The 23,430-nt window shown below is 50.5% G+C and overlaps 1 protein-coding gene across 7 annotated transcripts in view; it reads right to left on the reverse strand.

Annotated features, from left to right (window-relative positions):
• Positions 1-23,430, reverse strand: part of CUX1 (cut like homeobox 1) — a 379,575-nt gene that overhangs the window by 163,034 nt on the left and 193,111 nt on the right. For all 7 annotated transcript variants that reach the window (XM_074264161.1, XM_074264162.1, XM_074264156.1 and 4 more), the window contains exons 5-7: positions 7,615-7,752; positions 4,498-4,621; positions 2,188-2,264 (exon numbers count right to left, since the gene is read on the reverse strand). In XM_074264161.1, the coding sequence (XP_074120262.1) occupies positions 2,188-2,264; positions 4,498-4,621; positions 7,615-7,752 (339 nt within the window). The remainder of the gene's footprint in view (positions 1-2,187; positions 2,265-4,497; positions 4,622-7,614; positions 7,753-23,430) is intronic.

The following is a 23,430-nucleotide window of genomic DNA, read 5'->3' on the forward strand; positions in this document are numbered from 1 at the left end:
AGACGATTCTTATCTTGTGCTTGAGTCTCGAACCCAGCTGGACTCCCCTGAATTACAGAGTGTGAGGTGGCCATCTTCCCACCACACGGCAAATCAAATTTCCCAAGCACACTTGCTGAATAATGAATTCCATTTTGATGAACCCACTTTTCATCCAGGTTAATCAATCACTAATTTTTAATAAATACTGGATTGAATGGTGAGAGTCTTTATTCTCTTGTACTGACTTATTTCTCTGTTTTCCCCCAGAATCAGATAATTTTGATGAGAAATGCTTGTAATGTATTTTAGAGTCTCGTCCGGCAAAGTCGCTCTCATTGGCTTCCCCTCTCCCAGTCTCTCCCTCAGCAGTCTTGTCTACCTTTTTCTAAAAGGAAATGATGATTTTGGCCCGTGCCACAGAGAAGCTCTTAGCATTTTGATTCCTATGATTTCAAATAGGTACATTCAGGGAGCGCTGTCCCTTTGACTATATAATCCTACCTATCCTTGGATGTCTAATTAATTAGGCTTTCCATATATGAGAGGAAAACTGATGGAGAAGGGACCAGGTATCCCCGGGGCAACTAGAAGGGAAGATGGAAAAGTCAGAGCACTTTGTGAACCGAAAGTCACTGAACTTAAACGTAGTTAGAGAGCAAGGTTAGCTGGCCTGGCGCTTGGTACAGACAACTCATTATCTATCGTATTTTTAAAATAAATTATGAAAAAATGTTGTGCATCGCTTCTTGGGAGAGAACTTCGTCACCTTTTTAAAGGCTTGCTATTGCCGTTTCCTGAGGTATAACTCATGGCAATGGGAGTTTTCTCCCCCCACAGCTGATATATTAGCCACTCATTCTGGAAGAGTTTGGAACAATTCATGAAAACGTACGACATGATTCACACCCTTCGCTTGGTGAGCCCACTCATGGCTGGGTTTATATGCTAAGGAGGTGGGAGGGAGGGAAGGAAAGAAGGAAAGAAAAAGAGAAACACAGAGAGAGAAGACAGAGAGATAGAGACAGAGACACAGAGAGAGGCTGAGAGAGATATAGACACAGAGAGACGTATAGTGAGAAAAGACAGAGAGAGAGTACGGCAGAAAGAGAGACATGAGAGAAGAGACAGAGACAGAAACACACACAGAAGAGAGACAGAGACAGAGAGACAAACACAGGGACATACAGAGAGACAGCTACACACATAAAAGGGAGGGACTGAGACACAGGGAAGAGAGACACACACGGACCCAGACACAGAGACAGATGACACATGGAGGAAAGAGACAGAGACACACAGAGATTCACAGAGAGACAGAGAGAGACCAGTCTAGCTGTGTCCACCTGGCCCCTGGGCCGCGCTCGCAGCTCCCCATCGGCTTTGCTCCCCCGTTGCTCTGTGCGGGGCTCACTGGGGTGAAGCTCTCTGGGTGGGGGCGGCCTCCCCGCCACTTGTAAAGCACAGCCAGGACCGTCTCCGACGGGACGCTCCAGTGAAGGCGGCAGAGGCTGGGCCTGAGAACCGCTCTGGGTGTCTGGCTACAAGTCACATGGCACCCATTTCGCACACCGGAAGACTAAGGCTCAAAGTGGTCCCAAGCCAACCACGTCAGAGGCAGGACCTGAATTCGGGTCTCTCTGACCCCTCCCTGGGCAGCAGCTGCTTTAGAGATTTAGCCACAAGGGTAGGAAGAGCCAGATTGCTCGGGGGGGGGGGGGGGGGGGGGGGAACACGCAGGGGGCTGCCCCGCTCTCTACCAGCAGCGCAGTGTAACCTTTACTGGGGACAGCTGCTGTACATTCACCGGACTCATGGGAAGTGCCTCAGGCGCCAGGTACACGTGACCCCCAGAGCAGCCCCTCCCCCAATAAGCTGCAGCCCCCAGGCACACCCCAAGTCCTTCAGAAGGAGGAAAGGGCACCAGGGGAGCCCAGGGCAGGGCAGGAAAGCCATCTGGGAGCTAAGAGGACTGCTCAGATCCTACCACACAGATCCCCGGGGAGCGGGCACCTGTAGGGGGCACGGGCACCCTTGGGGAGCAGGCACGCACCCGGAGCAGCTATCCTGCCCAGGGGTGTGGGCACTCCTTGAGGCAGGGGTGCTGGGGAGGAGTGGGCGGGGAGGAGCCCAGCGCCTTGTCTCGGCTCCCGTCCCAGGCCCCCATGGGAGCACAAATCCAAGTTTAAGGAAAGTCAAAGCACCCACCTGTTTGCAAAGTCTGAACTTTATGCTCTGCTTCCTCCAGCTTGGAGGCTGTGGACATCTGCGTTTCTTGCAACTTTCTGAAAAAAGGAAGAGAAGGGAGGCGAGTTGGGACCGTGTTCCCAGGCGAGGGGCAGCGGGACCAGGGATTGGCCATCTCAACGTGGTCACGCAGCTGGCAAGGTGCCTGCCACAGGAGCTGGCACCTCACCCCCCTTCACGTCGGGGCGCTGGCTCATCGCTTTAACACCGGCACGAGTCCGGGGCAGCTGAGCCATGGAGGAAACCACCAGGAGGCGAGCGTGGCCACAACCGGAACCGCAGCCCTGCCACACGCTCCCGCCACAGGCCTACACCACCACCTATTTTTATTGGCACCTTCTCGATTTCCCGTTCAGATTTACTGAGTTGATGCAAATGAGAAATGGCTCCCATTTCTTTTTTGGAAAAGTGGGGGGCTACAGGTATGTAATAATACATACAAGGCCACACTTTCTAGATAGGCTGGTTGCTGAATTGGCTTTCCCCCTCATTATTATTATTACTATTATTTTTCCTTATTTTTTTAAACAATGTATGATTCTTTTGCAATATGGAGGGGAGGATCCAATGGGAAGTACAGGTGGTATAAAAACAAATCAATGGCACTTTCTTTTAAAAAAAAAAAAAAAAAAAAAAAAAAAAGGTGGTGCATTGGATAGAGTGCCCACCCTGAAGTGTTCAAATGTGACCTCAGATACTTGAAATGTACTATCTGTGTGACCCTGGGCAAGTCATTTAACTCCACCTGCTTTGCAAAAAAAAAAAAAAAAAAAAAAGGAAAGTTTTTTACTTTCCGGCCCCAAAGACTGGCCCTCAGCAGCACTGACCCATGCGTGTGGACCCAATGTCAGAGCAAGAACTCCCTTAGAGTTGTTTTTTTTTTTTTTTCCTTTGAGTCTAGACCTGTGTTTCCACCGGCAGGGGGAATGAATTTGGGCTTCACAGTGGCTGCTATTCCAAGCGTACAGGATGCCGAATACCTTCATGTGGACCAAATATCCAGGACGATCTGGCCCAAGGTTGTAATTTTGGTTTCTAGGGAATGGAATCAATGGGAAATGGACTTGGAGAAACGCTACGTTTGATCGGGGAGCCGAACTCCAGTTTCTCCACCACACGAGTACATGGGCAGGATGTCAGTCTTAATCTAATTATATATTTTATTTTTAATCAAATATTTAAAAATATTTCTTGTCACTCTAGTGAGTTAAGGGGAAAGCTTTGGGTTTGTGTGAGGGGCTTTTAAAAATGCAAATTTATGTAATTTTTAGCAGCTCCTACAAGTCTGCTCTTTTGATTTGTGGAAATATAAATACCCATTCTATTAAATCAGCGGTTGTTAAGCATTTTTGCATCATAGCTTCCCCCCCTTTGCATTCTGGGGAAATCTATGGATAGAAATATATTTTTAAATTGAACAGATTATAAAAGAATCCAATTATGTTAAGGTGTAGGGATCTAAAATTCTCCCCTCCCCAAAAATATCCCAAACAAGTTCGTTTGATTTCCCCCCAGGTGGGGAAGTCCTGAAAAATGGTTTCTTTTAAAAACAATTCCCCATCCTTTTTATTTGTGAGTGGTGGCGGGAAAGGGGGGGGCCAGGAAATTTCAGTAAAATTCAACAAGTCACACACAAACACGCTCCCGCAAGCAGACGTGGGCAGCCCTTCCCCTCCCCCCATCGGCAAGGTGACTCCCGGCCAGGGCCCAGAACTAATTCAATACATTGCAAAGGCCGAGCCTTAATGCAAACAGGTGAACCCGACAAGGGGCCCGCCTCCTCCAAGCTCAGCAAAGAGAGGGAATTGCCCTCTGATTTACTGTGGAGAAATGTCATCAAAATTCAGAGGCTGACCTCGGTCCCGGAGCTTGCTCCAATGAAATAACTACCAACAAACTGCCATTCTCCCAATTTCCTTGGACTATTATTTCAATTTATGGTGGAATTGTGGGAAAATGGGGCCAAGACCTATGTGCTGCGGGCCCACGTGACTAAATTACGCCTTCAGCACAGGGGAAGGGCCCTTGACGACTGGTACCGTGCATCACGGGCCCTCATGAGCCTCCCAAAGAAGGAAGACCGGAGGACTTCCAGCTGCCCCCGGAATGGTCTCTCCAGGCTCACTGTCACGCCACCTTGCTGAGGGGCACGGCGCCTGCCAGGGGGCTGCCCTACAGTGCCAGTGGTGGGTGGGCAGCAGGGAACAGAGGAGGAGGCCCATCCCCCTGGGCTCCTCTCGTGCCATGGCCTTGAACCCCGGGAGCACTCACCGCTCCTTCTCTGCAAAGTCATTTTGTAGCTTCTGTTCCTTTTCGAGAGCGATGTTCTCCGCTTGGTTCTTCAGGGTCTGCTCATATTCCCGGATTTTCTCTTTAAGTGCTTTGATTGTGACCTCTACAAAGGGGAGGGAAAGCTCTGGTTAGGAAGCCGCCGGCTGCCGGTCCTGCCGATCGGGGCCCTGGAACCGGCCTGAGGCTGCGCGGGCCCGCGTGCTGGTGCATCTGAAGCTTTCCCTCTTCAACTCTGACATAAAATCAATGGCCACGAGTCCCTTTGGAGACCTTTTACTCCCTAAACGTTAAATTGAACTTTAAGCGCTCAGGTTGGGAAGGATCAATGGATTTTGCTGGGAAGGAGAACTAAGGTTTCTCTAACACAAGCAGAGGGGAAACAAAATCAATGGTAAAATATAATATCATCTTATCGATGAGTCTTAAATTAGCCCCCTCTGGAGCGCAGACGGATGCAGCTGAGCCGGGCTGCCTCGGCAGCCTGCCACGGACTGAACTTGGCTTTCGGCACGTGGGTGGCGGCACGGCGGAACTTTGTGGGGGGCTCGGGCTGGCCAGGCTCCCCCCGAGCTCCCGAGTGACCCCTGAGGCTGCCTTACGGCAGCAAGATGCCCAGGTCAGATGTAAGGGTCGGGGGGCCGGGAATGGCTGGGATGGGAGCAATAGGAAGTACCGCTTAGGAAAACCAGAGAAAGAGGCAAGAATGGCAGGAAGGGGAAAAACAAGCAGGGCCCACTTGTCCTATGTCAGGGAGCGGGCCTGGAGGGTCAGGGAGTGGGCCTGGAGGGTCAGGGAGTGGGCCTGGAGGGTCAGGGAGTGGGCCTGGAGGGCCAGGGAGTGGACCTGAAGGGCCAGGGAGCGGGCCTGGAGGGCCAGGGAGCGGGCCTGGAGGGCCAGGGAGCGGGCTGGAAAGGCAAGGAGTGGGCTGGAAGTCCAGGTGTGGCCCCAGAGCCCCGGAGGAGAAGCACAGCAATTGCAGCTCCACAATGACACCTTTCCAAGCTGAGCCCTTGAACCCAGAAGGTTTACCCTGGATCCCGGCTGGAGAGCTCATCCCGACGTGTTGCTGGCTGCCCAGGATCTCCCGGGAGGATCCTTAGATCAAGGGGGCAGTGGACCTGGCAGTCAGAGAAGTGAAGTCTCCCACTTTAAAAGTGAGGAAACTGAGGCCCACAGAGACCCTTTAGTGTGTGTATGGGGGATCCTCATGACATCAATCCCCCTCTCCCGAATCACTCCCCCAAAGGGCTGCCCGAGAGGGAGACCTAAGGATTGCGACGAACTCCCAGGGGAGAGCTGGGTCCGTGCTCCAAACGGGGACCTCAGAGGTGTAAGGGGCCCTAGGCTGCTCAGTGGACTCTGCTGGGCCCCATGGCACAGGAAGGGGACCTTGGACACGAGGGATCCTAAGGGTGGAGGCCGGGGGAGAGATGTACCAGAACCAGCGTGTCCCAGAACAACCAATAGAGAGGGGGGCTGCAGTGTAGCACTGCCAAGGGGAAAGAACAGAAAGGTAATGACAGCTCCCATTTACACTGAGCTTACTGTGAGCCGGGCTGTCACAACTCTGGGAGGAGGACACTCTTGTTATCCCCATTTAACAGATGGGGAAACCGAGGCAGACAGAGGGGAAGTGATATAACTCTCTCATTTCACTGACATGACTCTGGGAGGAGGGTGCTCTTGTTATCCCCAGTGGAACAGATGGGAAACCGAGGCAGGCAGAGGGGACATGGTTTGCCCGAGTCACACATCTATGTCTGAGGCTCTATCTGAACTCAGGGCCGAGAGTTAATGTGAAATAAACCTGGAAGGGCGGGCTGGAGCTAGACTGTGGAAGGCTTTAAGTGTCAAGCTGAGAAACTTAGGTTTTATCCTTGAGAAAACAGGGGCAAGGCAGAGGGAAGCAAAGCAGAGAACCGCAGCCAGAAGTGCTCCCGAGGCCCGGCTCAGCCAGAGGAATGATCAAGGGCCAAAGGGCCGTCTCTCGTATCTGGCTAACACGCGCCCAACGTCTGAGAGCTCATCTTCTCAGTTTTTCCTAAAACAGTTTTTTTAAAAGACCCTTTTTGAGCATTCCCAAGGTGATCGAGGTAACGAACAGGAGTATTAAGTCAAACTGGGAGGTTTGGGGGCCTCTGACAAGCTTAGGGACCCTAGAAGAGGCGGGGAATCAAGAATCAGAGAGAAAACACCCCTTTTGGCCAATGGAGCCATTACTCGTCCCCGTCCCGGAGCCCGCTTGTTGGTCTCGCTTGAGTTTAGGCCCCAGCTCTCTAATGGGTCACCCTGGGTCAAGGGGCCTAGCGCAGCTGCTCCCCATTATCACACTAACAGCTGGAAATGCCACAAACGGACAATTACAGTGTTTGGGCCCAGTTTCTAATAAAACGTAAAGAGCCGGGGATGCTCTTGAGGCAAATTCTGCATAGCTGTGCTGAACATGGGGCTGCAGCGAAAAGCTCGCCCCGCTTCCTCGGCCTCTTCCTGGCCTCTACCATCCCACCGAGCTCCCGCTCCAAGCTAACTGGAAAGAACCCCAACCCCCCCTCCCCGCCGCACCCCCCAAGCAAAGCTGTTAGTTAGAGAACTGTCCTTCTCACAGGGAAACAAGCGGGCTTCCGAGAAAGGGGCAACTGGTCCCTCAATGAGGACATTCTGTTTTCTGGGGCAGGGAAGGCGCTTTTTTTTGTTTCTGTAGAAAGAAGACAAGCCTGAGTCCATATGGCGAGGCAAGAGGCTGCGCTCCTAGCGGACCTGTGGGCCGAGCGGCCGCCCCGCTGCCGAGGCCCTCGTGACGGAGAAGCCCCAGACGGCCCAGGAGAGTCCAGAGCCTTAATGCATCTGCGGTAATTATGCAACGACTCCCTGGCTGGGCTCCTTTGATCAGGGGCTGGCGCTCTGACAGGCAGGGCCTGCCTGGAGGCCCAGGCAACCGTGGGTTTTTTCCAGGCAGATCCTATCAGCCTGTGATTGAGGAAGCGTCTGTCAGGAGGCCACAGAGCGCGCATGGCTCCGGGACAGCTTCAGTGGGACCTCTCTGAGGGCCCACCCCGTGACTCCCGCCCACCCGGGACCCCGACGGGCCCAGCCTACCTTGATTTTTTACTTCAGCAAACTCTTTGTTATATTCCTCCAGAGTCTCCCTTAGCTTCTGGTTTTCAGTTTCAATATCGTGCATGCGCTGGACCTTGAGCTGGAGCTGCTGCCCGAGGTCCAGGGCTGGGACCGGATCTGCAGGACAGGGAGGGAAGTAAAGACAAGGGTTGGCTCGGGTCATCAGGCTGGGAGCCGGACATCAGGCCGCACAACATGGAGGAGGGTACCCCCACACACACCGCCATTCTGGACAAGGGCCTCCTGGGCCCGGCCTTCCTTGGAGGGCAAAGGGAGGACTCCTGTCCTGCTCCTGGTACCGGACAGCTCTGCTCCCCAGGGCAGAGGTATTTATTTTGCTTACAAGTTGCTGCCGGACATCCCATGAGGCATTGGACACACAAATGTCCCGCCTCAGAGCTAAGCAAAGGGCCTGCCGCACAACTACTATGTGTGACAGTTTAATAGCAGGATTTCTATTCCTGGATGCTGATTACAAGACAAATACACCTGACCACAGAGGCACAAAGAGCCACAGAGAAACGCTGATGCACCCCGAGACCCAGAGTGAGGGGGGCTCCCCGAGGCTCTCTCTGCCCCGGGCCTCAGTCTCTGAAGACGCCGAAGGGAAAGTCTGGTCTGAACGACGGAAAATATCGTGGCTTCCCAAAGACTGGGATTAGGAAGGAATTGGCTAACTTTCCATCAGGGGTCTGTTCTGTTAATGAACAGGAGTATTAAGTCAAACTGGGAGGTTTGGGGGCCCCTGACAAGGTTAGGGGCCCTCGGAGAGGCGAGGAGTCAAGAATCAGAGAAAACACCCCTTTTGGTCAATGGAGCCATTACTCATCTCCGTCCCAGAGTCCACTTGTTGGTCTCGCTTGAGTTTAGGCCCCAGCTCCCTAATGGGTCACCCTGGGTCAAGGGGCGTAGGGCAGCTGCTCCCAATTATCATGCTAACAGCTGAAAATGTCATAAAGGAACAATTACAGTGTTTGGGCCCAGTCTCTCTCAAAACACAAAGAGCTGGGGATGCTAGCTATTGATGCAAATTCTATGTAGCATCCCACAATCAGATTTACTTACAGAAAACACAATTTTAACCTGAAATGAGAACCGATATCCATGGATTTTTACAGCACTTCATCTTCGGTTTTTCCTTTACCATTAATTCAGCACAAATTAGAAACACTTTAAATGTTCTCCTAGCGTCGATGCGATCGTTTTTCTGCCGCTGCCTAAAAGGCAATTACAATACACCTGCTGGGCACCGATGGGGTGTTTCCTTTGGAATTCGCAGCCTCGGTCTGAGCCGGAGAACGCCGGAGTCCACCGAGCTTATAAAAGATTATTGAATACATTTTTCGTATGGGCGCCAGCATCGCTGGGGAAATGACGGCAAAGATTTAGTCTCCCGTTGAGGAATGCTAAACACCCAACTCAGTGGATCAACAAGAGTATATATTAGGGAGTTCACTTAATTTTCAAACCCTGTAGTCATTAATTTTTCAGACCACCCTCGGTTCCTGGAAACAAATAATAAGTCTATTGTACCTCAGTTAACACATTAACCACAAGCCCATGTGTTCTTCAATATGCCAGTGCCTCTGAGAGTTTATAGAAGAATGTGGCTGGTCTATGCCGAGCCAGGATCAGGAGAAGGGGGCTGCAGTTTGTAACTACGTATCCACCAGCAACTCGGGGCACAGCGCAAAATCTTCGGCTTGCTGCTCATCGTTTCCTCCGGACACACGGTTTATACAAGGTCAACTTCTTATTTGTGGCTTTTCCTTATTACTTTAATCCGCATCAAAATATTTCTATCAAATCCTATTTTTCAAGTCTTTTCAGGCAACTGTCTACAAGGTGAGTTCTCAAAGGGTTCCTAAGGGAAGTTAAGGAACCACAGAATCTGGGATTTGGAATGGATCTTACACAAAGGCGATCCCTGTGATACATGCTATAGTGTATGTATCCAATAGGACAGGGGTTCTCAAACTACGGCCCACAGGCCAGATACGGCCCACTGAGGACGTTTATGCGGCCCGCCGGGTTATGGCAAATGGGCTGAGGGGCGGAGACAGAGCGTGAGCTTTCGTTTTTACTATAGTCCGGCCCTCCCACAATCTGAGGGACAGGGAACCGGCCTCTTATTTTAAAAGTTTGAGGACCACTACAATAGGAGAGCTCAGAGAAGGGTAAATCCATAACCTACTTTTGGGCAGCCCTAAGTGTCAGCAAGTACTCCAGTGTTCCTAGCTCTCCATCAATATGGCGGCCCTTCCGATAGCGCTCATGTCTTCTCTACCTCTAGGAAACATGTTGAGTTCCTTTCACCAATAGGTCTCAAGGCCCTCAGGTGATCAATCAATAAGCAATTTAGGGCCACAATATTCTTTGTAACGTGAAATCTTTGGCTTGCTACTCATTTTTTCTTTGGACACATGGTTTATAACAAAGTCAACTTTTTATTTGCAGTTTTTCCTTATTATTTTAATCTGCATCAAATATTTATATCAAATCCTATTTTTCAAGTCTTTTCAGAGAACGGTCTACAAGGTGAGTTCTCAAAGGGTTCCTAATGATGGTTAAAGACCTACAGAATCTGGGCTCTTACATAAAAGTCTCTTGCAGCCACTGATCAGTCTCAAGGCCCCCTGGCGCTCAATCAAGAAGCATTCATTAAATGCTGACAGTGTGCCGTAAATACAAGCATGAACATGAGTGCTGTTCCCCTTGCCCTCACGGGCCTTCCAGTCTAGCCAGTTAAGAAGCATGTCCATATGCAGTCAGGTGAAGGGGACCCCCACTGACAGCTGGGAAAGAACAGGACTCTCTGGGGCTCTAGCATGGAATGATCACATACTCAAGCTTTCTGCTTTCAGTCTTCAGTCTGAAGCTGGGGAAGGAGCCGGAAGAAGAGCCTTGAGCATCCTCGGCCCCTTTCATGAAGGGCTGCAATTGAAACTTAAAATAGCGGGTGAAGAAAGAGTCTAAAATCCGACCCGCTGCTCTTGTACAAAATTCTATTAAGTTCTGCTCCGGTGGTGGAATTGCCAATATAAATTACATTTGTAAAAGACTGTGCTTATAGGGTGCCCTCTACCCCTAAAATTTCTAGCAACAAGTTTCCCCATCCATTCATTTTTAAAGGCCAAGATCCCCAGAAGACACCGTGCCTGCTTCAAATGAACAACAGTCCCCCAAGCTCGAGTCCACAAGGAATTTTGTGGCATATAGAAATAAGAGGGAGGCCTCTGGGAGGGGGAACCGGACCTTTCATGCAATTTTCAATCTCGAAGAAGCATTCTATTATTGTAAATGAAAGTTCCTGCAATCTCCTAATTATCCATCATGACATGTATATTTAAATCAGCTCTATTAAAGGTTAATGCTTAAGTAGCAAAACTCGTCCTGGGATGAAGAATGAAGTGAACGTTCCAACATCTCCAAGCCTTCCACCAGCGCCGAGGCAGCCGAGTGACTAAGCGCTGAGGGCACTGGGATATTGTTTGGGGATATGTAAAAGGCGGTGCTCCAGCACATCTGAGGCTTCATTTTTATTACTTGTATTAAAGGAACAGCTAATTACCCCATGACAATATAATGGCTCTAGCATGTTTGGGCTGGAGACCAAAACAATGAATTTCTGCACGCCAAACCCCAACCTGCATGCTAATCTTGGGAAATCGCAGCTTTTTGTCTCGTTAATTATTCCCAATGCCATTTAAGCCTCACACTAGGATTGTTATGTCTCATTCCAAATTTTACAGTCCTTAGATCCCAGCAGTTTTATTTACTCAATGATTCTGGGGAGGTAACAAAACACCCCCCTCTAAAAAAACCAAACCAACCAACCCAACAACAAATAAAAAAGCCCTCGGGTGGGCAGACTCCTGCAACTCCTACTTTTCTAGGCCATTTGGATCAGGAAGATGTGATTCCTAGTTATTGTTTACAGGACATTCCCAATCTGCAGAGGGGTTTATAGACATCTGATAATTTCAACAATCAATCAATAAACATTTATTGAGCGCCTACTATGTGCACCGTACTAAGTGCAAGGGCATACAGATAAAACGCCCAACAATCCCTGCCTTCCACGTCATTACATTTTAGCATGGGTAGATGTTCACACGGAGCAGGAAGGCTGCCCAGGGCTAGGCCCGGAGTCAAATCTGGCCTCGGACACTTCCCGACTATGTGACCTTGGGCAAGTCCCCTCACCCGGTTTGATCAGTTTTCTCTTTTGTAAAATGAGCTGCAGAAGGCAATGATAAACCTCCAACGTGGTCACGGAGGGTCAGATGTGACTAAAAAACTACCTAACAGTTCAGATGGACATGTACAGGTATTCACCAAACTGACACAAACTTAACTGGGAAAAAGGGCGGAGCTGAACCTTGAGGGAAAACCTTTCCCAATAATGCATCACAGGACTCCAAGAACCTCATGAGAATCCAGCCAATGAGCATCACCGTGGCCCATGGGGACACAGCCTAAGCAAAAGGACTGTTCTCTCCCGGTAATGCCCATCAGCAGTATTGCTGTCGGCTAGAAAGCACTAACGTCTGCCATCTACGTGACGACGGCGGCATTTGACAGAGAAGTAAACCGAGGCACAGAACTGGGGCAGCCGCCAAGTGACGCCGAGACCAAATGAGGCGTCTGACTTCCTGCCAATTGTCCTCATATAAAATCATCCAAATGTAGATCATTTTAATTTGGAGCAACTGGCAATAACCATTTAGAGCTCCTTTCGGGACGCAGAGCTCATTATAAATGAGCTTTGGCGTGCCTCAATGAAAACCAAACAGCGGCGGTGTCCAACAACCTATAAAAGCGCTCTCCAAAGAAGGGAGCGTGTCTTTGCTCCACTTCACCAGAGTTTATATGGCGTCCTGAAGGAGAACCAAAGGCCAACCCAAAGAAAACAGTGGGCTCTTGCCCAATGATAAGAGCCCGAGATGGCGCTGCCGGCCCCGCCCTCCCCCCAATTAAAGGAGGATCCCAACTTTGGAATTTGCCATTTTGACGGCCCCGCACACGGCCCAGAAGCAGAAAAGGCAGATTTTAATAAATTTGATGTAACTGTTGACACAAAGAGCACTGTGGGTAATGTTGCCTGCCCCTGTCGTTAGACAGACGATGAATACGGCCCTTGTGAATACGCTCATGCGATGACATCACATTACTGGATGCATTACTTTTTGCCAGGGCACTCTAGGCTAATGTAATCATACGATTACATAATTAACCCAGCTGTCTCATTAAGAAAATCAACTGGAATTCAGGGCATAATTAGTTATACAGCAATTAGCATGCTGATGAGCGACTGATGAAAAGCTGTCTAGATATTGAGAATGCCAGGACCACCCTAGTTATTTTAAAGGGGAGGAAAATACAACACACACACACACACACACACACACACACACACACACACACACACACACACACACACACACTATCTCAGTTCAAGACCAGCAAACAATGCCCCAAAGTTGAGACTTCTACAGTTTTCTCACACTCTTACTTCTGCTTGGGGAATGGCTAAGATCAAGAATCAAAACATTTGCAAACGATGCAGACAAAATCTGAAAAGTAAGAGGCAATCGCTCCCCTGTCATATGCCTTTCTTCTGTTTAAAAGAAACCCCTCGGTGCCCAAACTCAAGCAAACATACTGTATACAAAACAGAAAAGCTAATAAAAAGCTAGTCCTGTTAGGTAAACCTTGTCAAGGAAGGTGGAAAAAGGCCGCCTCCTTGTTTAAATTACAGTTCACGCAGATTGGCTAATGCAGAACTTTCCCTTCTATTATTAATTTCTTTAAGCACTCTAGAGACCTTACTTTTAGAGAGACTGGTTAATGGCGTCCAAAGCCCAGACCAGAGACGTGGGAAACGACGGCGCCTCGGCAGCCCGGGAAATGGAACATGGTCATACGCGTTTCTACGGCTCCCGACTAGGATGTCAGTAGCACGACAGTGTTTAAAATATTCCCGACTAGTTTAAAATATTTTATTTGAAAACGATCACAAATCACTTTTTATGCATTTTTGCTCAAAGGCAAAGTGAAAATGTGGAAAACGGGGCCTTGCTAATTACACCCCGTACGAGTCAAAAAATGCTCCCCAGACTCGGTAACAGGGTTCTCTTGCTAAGCGCCAATATGGCAGGGAGAAGAAAATTCTGTGGATGGGGGCTGGTTCAGCAAGATCGGGCTGATGCTCCGGAGGGGCCGTAAAATCCATCTCAGCCTGTGCAGAAGGGCTGTGATCAAGAGCGATATTCCAAGATTAATCATTGCTTAAAACCTAGGTCGTTAAAATTAAGGAATGCTTCTGGTCGAAAACAGAGATTTCATTACCTCCTCCGGTGCTTTCATTCCTGGGCCCCGGAATGGGGTGCAGGGCAGGGGGAAGGGAGTCACATTTTCTAATTTTAACCAATAATGTATTATCCGAGCTGAGCAGAAACTAGGGCAATGTGCACAAATGACTGAGTTAGTGAGATGCGGCTTCTGTGGGCAAACACAATGTGCAGGCCCCTCGAGAAACGATGACGTGCCCCGTTATTTCTGGGAGCAGATGGAACTTTGACCCTGCGAGTACGATCCTGGACGTCACAGCCCAGCACTCCCCTCCACATTTCTCACACAAGGAAACGGGCCCAAGGAAGGGGAGGGAGCGGCCACTGTCACCGGATGTGGTTCTGGGGCTCCGAGATGACAAGTGCAGTGACATCGGGGAGGGGGAGGGGGCAGAGCCAGGATCCCACAGACGTGGGCACCTGACGGCACCTCCGGGCCACGCTGCCACGGGCACCAGTCTGGGGATTCCAAGATGAAGACAGCTCACTGTGGGGCTCTTTGTGAAGTTGCAAAAACATATCAAGTGAGGGTCCATCTAAAGAAAGCCCCCTCCCCGCCCTCCAAGTCCCTTTAAGCCAGGGGTTCTTGCCTTTTTTGTGCCCCAATCTCTCTGGCAGCCTCGTGAAGCTGATGGAGCCCTTCCCAGAATAATGTTTATAGCCTATGCTCGGAACTGAAGGAAATGTTAAATTTCATTTCAAAGACGGGTGAAAGTTAAAACATAATTGTTTTCTCATCCAACTTTGTTCCCCTCCCCGAGACTGATCCATGGGGGTCTCACTGGGCCCACGCTAAGAGCCCCCGCTTTAAGCAGTTTTGGAACCTCGACACCTGCACTTTCTACCATGAGAGGCCTGCGAGTCCGCCCAAAGAAAGTGAGAGAAGCAAGGTAGAACCTTGATGAGACATCCAGCGGTAATGAATATTTCATATCCCCGATAATGGGCTTCCCAAGGTTTGGATCTTAAAATAAACCTTTCTGGATTCTCCGCTTTTGTCTGAAAGGACCGTTATTCATGCTGCCTAAACCCAAACAGTGAGAGATGGGAAGAAAGGGACGAATATGCAGAGACAGAGCCCAGAAATTACAAGAGAACCAAATGAAAAAAGAGAAAGACAGAGAGGAAAAGAGAGAAACAGAGAGAAGATGCCCTCACCCTCGCCCCTCGCCCCTCTGTTCAGACCCAGTCTCTTAACACAGACGACCGGCCGTCAGAGGCCCGTAGCTGGACAGCCGGCCAGGATGAAGGCCTTTGGACAGGGCCTAGCTTTCATTGTTAGCAAGATGCCCCTTGAATGGAAAAATTTCCATCCGTGTTAGAGCCATATCTGCCCATGGGAAAGAAGTAGTGAGCGGGGCCCGCCTGCCCACCTTCTCAGAGGGTAGAACTTCTGGGAGGGGCTTAAAATCCCGGCCCTGGAGCTGATTTGGGGAGAATCGCTCATGACAAAATCTTTCTGTTTTCCGGGTGGTAAATACTCAGCTCCGGGGAAGGACAGCGACCGCCCCCCCAAGTTACCGATACGTGACAAGGCAGCCTCAGGACGGAGGTTCCGCCTTCTTCCAGCCTCAGCGGGGAACCTCACTGCTCCTTCCTTAACACCCATGTTTGAAACACTGGTGCCATTCCCGGGGCCTCACTGGCTCCCAGGAGGGGCCCTGCCACGGCTGATCGGACCCAGAGAAGGGAGAAGTTAAATCACCCGAGCAATACAAGTGCCTCGAGTTCACCTTTGACCCGGCAGAAAGGAGACTCATGGGAGAGATTTTTAAAGAGAAATTGAATGCTTTTAGGGAAAAAATTCTCCAGAGTTTGGCGACGATTATTCTGTTTGACTCAAAACCATCACCTGAGCTTTGTAAACCGGGCTGCATCTCATCGGGACGCTGGAGCACTCGAACTCCAGGAGAACGCCCATCCCAAGGACCCGCGGCCGGCTGCGCCCTTCTCTCTGTCCGCGGGGCTCAGAGCAGCGCCCACCCAGAGCAAGCACTTACACAGTTTGTTGACTGACGTCGAGTGGAAGGAGTTTGTGTGAGAGAGATTTCAACAGCAGGAGGAATTTCTGTCTCTCTGGATTTTCTCTTGATCAAAGCATAGAAATGTTTAGAATAATTTAATACACTGGTCTCTGGAAGGCCGCTGTCTATAGCCCAGAGTACGCTCCATTAAAAATAGCTTTTCCGTCCCAGACACCGTAGGGAATGAGTCACTTTACATAACCCAGTCGCAATCTGCCCGTCTTTCCCCCACCTCCTCCGGGCCTTGGATCCCCCCTTCCCTCTTCTGAACTTTGACCGTCCCCACTGCCTTGTTCTCTGTGGGCCCACAAAGACTCCGTTGGCCATCTTGGAGCCCCTGCCATCCTCAGCGTCCCCCTCACAAGAACGCCGGCAGGAAGCCTTTTCGGACACCGTTAATGCCGTGCTTGTGGCCCACGTGCTGTGACCAGGCAAGCTCTTGGGGAGCCGGGCCCGATTCCCTTGTGGCTGCACATGGCAGAGGGCAGTGACGAGCACGTGGTCAGTAGCAGGGCCGACATTTAAAGCCGGGCTTCTGACTCCACATTTCCCCTTTCCCCCCAGTCGCCCTGCGGCCGGCTGCTCTCACTCCAGAAGCTGATCTCCCCATAGGTGCCTTTTCTCCCATTCTCGCATTGTGTGTGGGGAGCAACTCTTACTAGCCACGGGTCACTTCACCCTGTCTGCCTCAGTTTCCCCCTTTGTAAAATGAGCCAGAGAAGGAAACGACCAACTGTTCCTGTAGCTTTGCCAAGAAACCACCAAATGGGGGGTCACGGAGAGCTGGGCAGACTGAAATGATTTGACAACTACCGTCCCAGGAACTTGGTTAGCTGGAATTGTTTGTGATACTCTACATCCTCAGGTAGAAAGAGCTGCTCCTCTGGCCTCGGGACTCTCAAAGTGTAAATTAGACAAAGTTTCCAGGGTAGGAACTCACAGTTTGCCCAACTGTGGAAGGCGACGGTCCGAAGGCCTGGATCTGCCAGCTCCTCCTGGGGCCCTGCTCCTCCTGGTCCCCTCGGCTCTCAAGGGAAGGGCAAAGTGCAGAGCTTCTGGGCGGAGAGGAGGCTGGTCCCAGCACATGGAAACCTCTGAGCCCTGATCCAGTCCCTCAACTGTGTCGGAAACCCTGTGGCCAAATGCCTGGCTCGGAGAACGGGGGGCGGGGAGGCTTTTACTCCAATGAGGCTTCCTCGGTGGGAAGCTCTTCCTGTTCTCCCCTCCAAGGACACCGAGTTTCTGCTCCATGTCTGGTCTGGCCATGACTCTAGTCAGGCTCTCCCAGGAGAACGGAGGTGCTCTGAGAGCAGGGACTTTTGGTCTTCTTATCCCTAGGCAATAAATGGCTCATTCCCTTTTTGTGCAGTACTCCCCATACCCAACATTTTCTTGTCCAATGCTTCCTGGAGAGCAAGTAGGGCGTTTATCATCATTTGGAGTATTCCCAATGCTCAGCACATAGTAGGTGCTTATTAAGAGTTTACTGAAAAACTCATTCCTACCCTCCAAATAATAGTTTTCCATTTTTAATTTTTGGTGGGGGAGTGCTTCTCAGCATGAAAAAGAGCCCTGTTTGGTCCTTATTTGGCAAGAACCACAACGAGGAGCGTCTTGGCCATTGGGGGGCATCAGCTGAGCAAAACGCATAGGAGGACCACTAGGGATGCAGAGACAAGCCCCGCTGCTTCCCCCATAACACTGAAACAAATGGGTTCCCAAATATGAATGCTGCCTGATAGCCATAGGGGAAAACAATTAGAAACTTCATTAATTAGGCACTGAAAACCAAAAGAATAAATCAGGTACCAAGTGGCTAACAGATCTGTTAAATATTAGTTTGAGAGGGTTATTAATGAATTTGCTAATTGTCTTCTCTCTGGGAAAACAATTTGCTGATCTATAAAACAGTTTTACTATCGGTTCGTCTTTTGGGCCTCGGTTTCAAACCGTCGACCACTAATGAAGGAAATTATCTTTACATTTCTTAAGTAATGAATTTCATCATTCCCATGTATCTGAGTCAGGAGGAGCCGAGTGCAAGTCCTGCCTTTGACACACACAGAGAATGGGAGTCTGGGAGAATGGCAACGCTCATCCTCGACGCGTCTCTGCGAAGGCGAAGAAGGCGCCCAATCTCAGGAGAGGGGGCTTCAGGGGCTTCCACCCGGGAAGTCCGCGGCCAGGCCCTTCCCGCCAGGGACGCCAGCCCCGTCGGCACTTTCACACCAAACACTCCCATCAGAGGCACGATGAGCACTCCTCGGTTTTTAGAAATAAGGGGATCAACAAAAGAATTACTCAGAAACTGGCTGCTCTCCCTTTCCTTGTACACTGGCCAGAATTTCACTGAAATCCCAAAGCCGGCAGAAGCGTCTCAGGGAGTTCCCGCAGGAACCCTCGCTTATGATTCTTTGGTGAAGGACAATCATTGTTTACAAGCGGCAGGATCTGAAAATAGGGAATGAGTCAAGGAGAAACTTTTGGTGGAGAACCTCAAGAGCCAGGCGGCCCCTGGGGCCACAGTGGGTCGGGAAGGCTCCTCGCCCCGAGTTCCAGCCTCAGAGACCTCCCCGCCGTGTGATCCTGGGCAAGTCACTGTCCCTGTTTGTCCTCAAGTGAGCGGGAGAAGGAATCTCTGCCAAGGAGACCCAACGGGGTCACAAAGAGGGGACGCGACTGGAAACGACTGAACAACAAATCTCAACAGCCGGGGGGAAGACTCCAATTTGCTGTGAATGATTTTGCATTTGAGTTGTATTTACAGTCACTGTTGAGTATAATGAAGGTGGAAGGCTGCTTCTGATACATTTTATTAGAGTTGACAATAAAATTAGAAACAGGATACTAATTTACGTGCTTGAAAACTGGCCTTTTCTTTAGCCCAAATATAAACAAATAAGGGATGTCCATCTTTGAGACTAGCTCGGCTCCAAGTAACAGAAGCACCTGCCGCACAGCCAATTCCCCAAAAGGGACCGGTCTGTGCGCCACAGCCGCCTCCCCAGGCACACAGACCCAGCCCCTTTCCCAAGACTGCCGGACAACTGGCTCCCCCAGCCCTTGTTTGTTCCGGGTCCGGCCCCAGCTCCTTTCTTCACGTATTCGCTCATCAGCTAAGCGGTAAGTGGGCAGAAGGCTGAACCTGGAGTCAGCAAGCCCAGAATTCAAGGTGAGCGGACACTAGCTGAGTGATCCTCAACATGTCACTTGGCCTCTGTCTGCCTTATAGTGAAAGGGTAACGAGGATAATAAAAGCCTGTATTTCCCAGGATTGCTGGGAGAGCCGAACTGCAAACATTAGTGATTATTCTATAGAATGTTTCAAGTCCTATCAGTGCAATAAATCTGCATTTATTAAGGGCCGGCAGTGTGCGAGAGACACCGAGGATACACAGACGAAAACCTTACTAGCACCTTAATGGCAACAGCCTTCAAGGCTGCCCCCTCTGCAGGAGCGCGGCAGTCACGAGAGCTGGAACGAGAACTGAAACCCCGGTGGGTCGGCTCTGTACCCAGAACCCTTCACTTTCACTTTCCCTTTTCTCTCTGGGGCTTCGGCATCCTTCCAGGCCACAGATCTGTCACTCAGGCCAGCCTCACCTCCTCATCCACAAGGCCTCTGGCAAACGAGCCTCTCTCTTCACTCAAACACCAACCGGCCTGATCCAAGCTCTCATCATGTTTTGCTTATATGGCTGCTATGAAGGAGGAAGGGAAGAAAAAGGAAGGGAGGGAAGGAGGGAAGGAGGAAGGAAGGGAGGAAGGAAGGGAGGGAGGGAAGAAAGAGGGAGGGAGGGAGAGAGGGAGGAAGGAAGGAAGGAAGGAAGGAAGGAAGGAAGGAAGGAAGGAAGGAAGGAAGGAAGGAAGGAAGGAAGGAAGGAAGGAAGGAAGGAAGGAAGGAAGGAAGGAAGGAAGGAAGGAAGGAAGGAAGGAAGGAAGGAAGGAAGGAAGGAAGGAAGGAAGGAAGGAAGGAAGGAAGGAAGGAAGGAAGGAAGGAAGGAAGGAAGGAAGGAAGGAAGGAAGGAAGGAAGGAAGGAAGGAAGGAAGGATAAAACACTAAGTCTCTCCATCTCTAGTCCAAGCTTACCCCTGAGCCCTGCCAGCCCCATGTTCCCAAAGCACCCTCTGGATCAAGATGTCGGGAGCAGGGCTCAGAATTTCAGGTCCTTCCTTTCCTGTCAGGCTCCGTTCCAATCACTTCTGGGGGAAGGAGGAAAGGAGGGGAGGCAGTGATCACCTCAGGGCTGGTCCTTCTCCTTCCCCTCAATTACTTTGTATATTTATATGTGCACTTCGTCTTCTCTGGATACACTGTTTTCCCTAATCCAATGGCTGCTCTTTGACTGTATTTTTCTATCTTGAGCACCCGAATAAACTGCCTGGCACGTTATGGGTACCTAACGAAGGCTGAATGGCTGCAGTCTGTCTCTCCAGAGAATGCACATTGCCCCCTCTACCCTCTGGGCAGTGGCTTCCTCCTTCCCCCTCAGCCCAGCTCTGCCTCTCTCGCCCCTCACTCCTACCTCCGGGGGAGCCTGGTTCCTGTCCAGGCAGTGTCCAAGGCCATTCCTCCCAGAGGCCTGTCTGGCTGACCCGGCTCTCAGTGCCCTCCACACTCACTGAAACCGCTCTCACTCTTGTGCTGTGGCGCAGCCCGCCTGCCTTGTCTTTTAGCAGCTCCTCGAGGGCAGGAAATTTTCATTTTTGTCTGTATCCGAGTGCCCAGCACAGTGCCTGGCCCCTGGTAAAGGCTTAGTTATTGATTTAAAGATGCTTTTAGAGATACAGAGAAAAGAGCAGGTGAAGGGGTAGGAAGCCTTGAGGTCCCATCCCTCAGCCCAGGACCTGGCACCGAACATGGTCTTAATAATGCTCATCCAAATGTCCATCTCTGTCCTCCCTTCCTCCATCCATCCATCCATTCATTCTCCATCTATTCCATCTCCCACTGTCTAACAGAGGTAAGCAGGAGGTAGAAGGGCTAGGGACTGGACGACCAACTCCAAGGCCCCTAAATTCATCAATGAGATTGAACTGGTGATGTGGTCATGGCATCCCCTGCAACCTTAAACTAAATTACCACATTTCTAAAAAAAACCCAATACATGTAGGGGCAGCCAGGGGGCGCCATGGATAGAGCCCCAGCCCTGAAGTCAGGAGGACCCGAGTTCAAATCTGATCTCACTTCACACTTCCTAGCTGTGTGACCCTGGGCAAGTCACTTAACCCCAGCCTCAGCCCCCCCCCCCCAAAAAAAAATAAAATCCTATGCAAGAGATGAAGACGTATTTAACACAAGTGTCAGAGCTGAGAGTCCGGTAGAACTGCCAGAATTCTTGTGGAAGAAGGGAGAATGGGTTCTCTCCAAAGTTTCCCTGTTTGCTTTCTGTAAGAATCCAGAGGCGACCAAACCAATGTACAGCTGTGATTATAAGAAAGGGCACGTGACCCCAGACTGCGGCCTAAAGCATCTTTTAGTGCTTCTATTTCTATTTCCTTAGATTTTTTTTCCTCTACACTCAAGCAATTTAATTCTCTTGAGCAAGAATGTGTTAGGTCCTTCTGCTGCAAGGAGAATGGAGGCCAGAGATAAAACACAAAGACTCTGCCCTCAAGGGTCCTGTGATCTACTAGGAGAAGTGAGACATAAAAATAACAGAGGGGAAGGAGAGCAATCCGGAGCTCGGCACAGGGCTAGCCCAGGAGACAAGGGGGTGAGGGGCAGGAGGAAGGCCCAGCGCCAGGAAAGACTGGGAAGGGCCTCCCGAGCTGAGCTGGAGGAGACGGGAGTGGACAAGGTGGGAGGGAGCTTGCAGAATACCAGCACCGAGCTGCGACCGGCCGCAAGAGGAAGATTTAACAAGACGTGGAAGCACGTTTATTGGATTACTTGCCATCCGGGCCAGGCGGTGGGGGCGAGGGAGGGAGAAAAAAATTGGGGAACACAAGGTTTTGCAAGGATGAATGGTGAAAACTATCTTTGAAAATAAAAAAATTTAAAAAGAAGAAGTGGAAGGAGACTGTGGTGGGAAGGGAGTCGGAGGATCTGATGACCTCCCTGGGTCTCAATTTCCTCATCTGTAGAATGAGCCCACATGGTGTCTGAGGGGCCTCATGGTGCTAAAGCTGGGCTCCAAGAGCCACGTTAAAGTCTCTCTTCTGGAACCTTGTTAGGGATTTGTCACAAATCTAGAATTGGGAAAAGGGGCCCAGAAAGGGGGCAGAGGGGGGCTGGCTGGCTTTGCAAGCCCTTCAAGGTCAGGGACGACTTCGGGGAAGGGTCTGCAGTGAAAAATATGTAAGTGCAGGAATTAGTCCTGAGCCCATAGCCAAGCCTAACAGTTTGGCTAAAACTCAGGGGGAATTCAAACAGTCTGAATCTGGGGGTTCCCGAGGTCACTCAGTCAATCAGCCAACAACCAAGCACTTATCAGGCACCGCCTATGGCAGACACCAAAGAATGACCCAGTCCCTGCCCTCAAGGAGCTGACACTCTGACAGAATCAGTCACAGCTGGGGCTGGAGGAGAAGGGAGAGAGCGATTCTAAAGGAAGCCTCCAGCCCATGTTTCACAAGAACCCACAGTGGCAAAGATGGCGGCCGGCGCGTGCTGGGAGCGTTGGGGGTGAAGGAGGGTGGGAGGGACCTGAGCTGGGAGGGCTCCAGCTTCATGAATAACTTCACCACTATTAGTCACCACATTTTAAAAATAAAAGAAAATAAACCAACCAAGGACAACACCAAGGGTGGGGGCGAGGAATTCAGGCCACATCGCAGTCATTCAGATCACCGAGTTGGAGCTGACTAAGAGCTCCTGTCAAATCGATGACATTTCTATTTTTAAAAACAAAAACTGGGTTTGATGTTCTGGAAGCAGACTCAAGGTAACGTTTAAAAACAAACCCAAACTTCAAGCTCCATCACCTGAGGCTGCTCAATGGCCCCCTTGGGCTCCGGCTTGGGGGGATCCTTAGCTTACCCCCGGAGGGGACCTCGGAGGCCATGGGGACCCACTGCCTCATTTTACAAATGAGGAAACTGAGGCACCAAGAATTAATGGACTTAGACCCTTTGGGTCAAGGGTCTGGAGCCAAAGGGTTCCCCAGAGGCTCTCTTTCTTTTTTTTTTTTTTTTTTTTGAGGCTGGGGTTAAGTGACTTGCCCAGGGTCACACAGCCAGGAAGTGTAAAGTGTCTGAGATCAGATTTGAACTCCAGTCCTCTTGAATTCAAGGCTGGTGCTCTATCCACTGCGCCCCCTAGCTGCCCCCTCCAGAGGCTCTCTAGATCAATCCTTTACAAAGGGGAAAACGGACTCCCCACGCAGCAGAGGAGACTTGCCAAGATCACTCAAGCAATAAGTATCAAGACTGAGCTTTGAGCCCTGGCCTTCTGATTTCACACCTTTGCTTATTCC

This window comes from Sminthopsis crassicaudata, chromosome 4, assembly GCF_048593235.1.
Source record: "Sminthopsis crassicaudata isolate SCR6 chromosome 4, ASM4859323v1, whole genome shotgun sequence".
Taxonomy (NCBI): domain Eukaryota; kingdom Metazoa; phylum Chordata; class Mammalia; order Dasyuromorphia; family Dasyuridae; genus Sminthopsis; species Sminthopsis crassicaudata.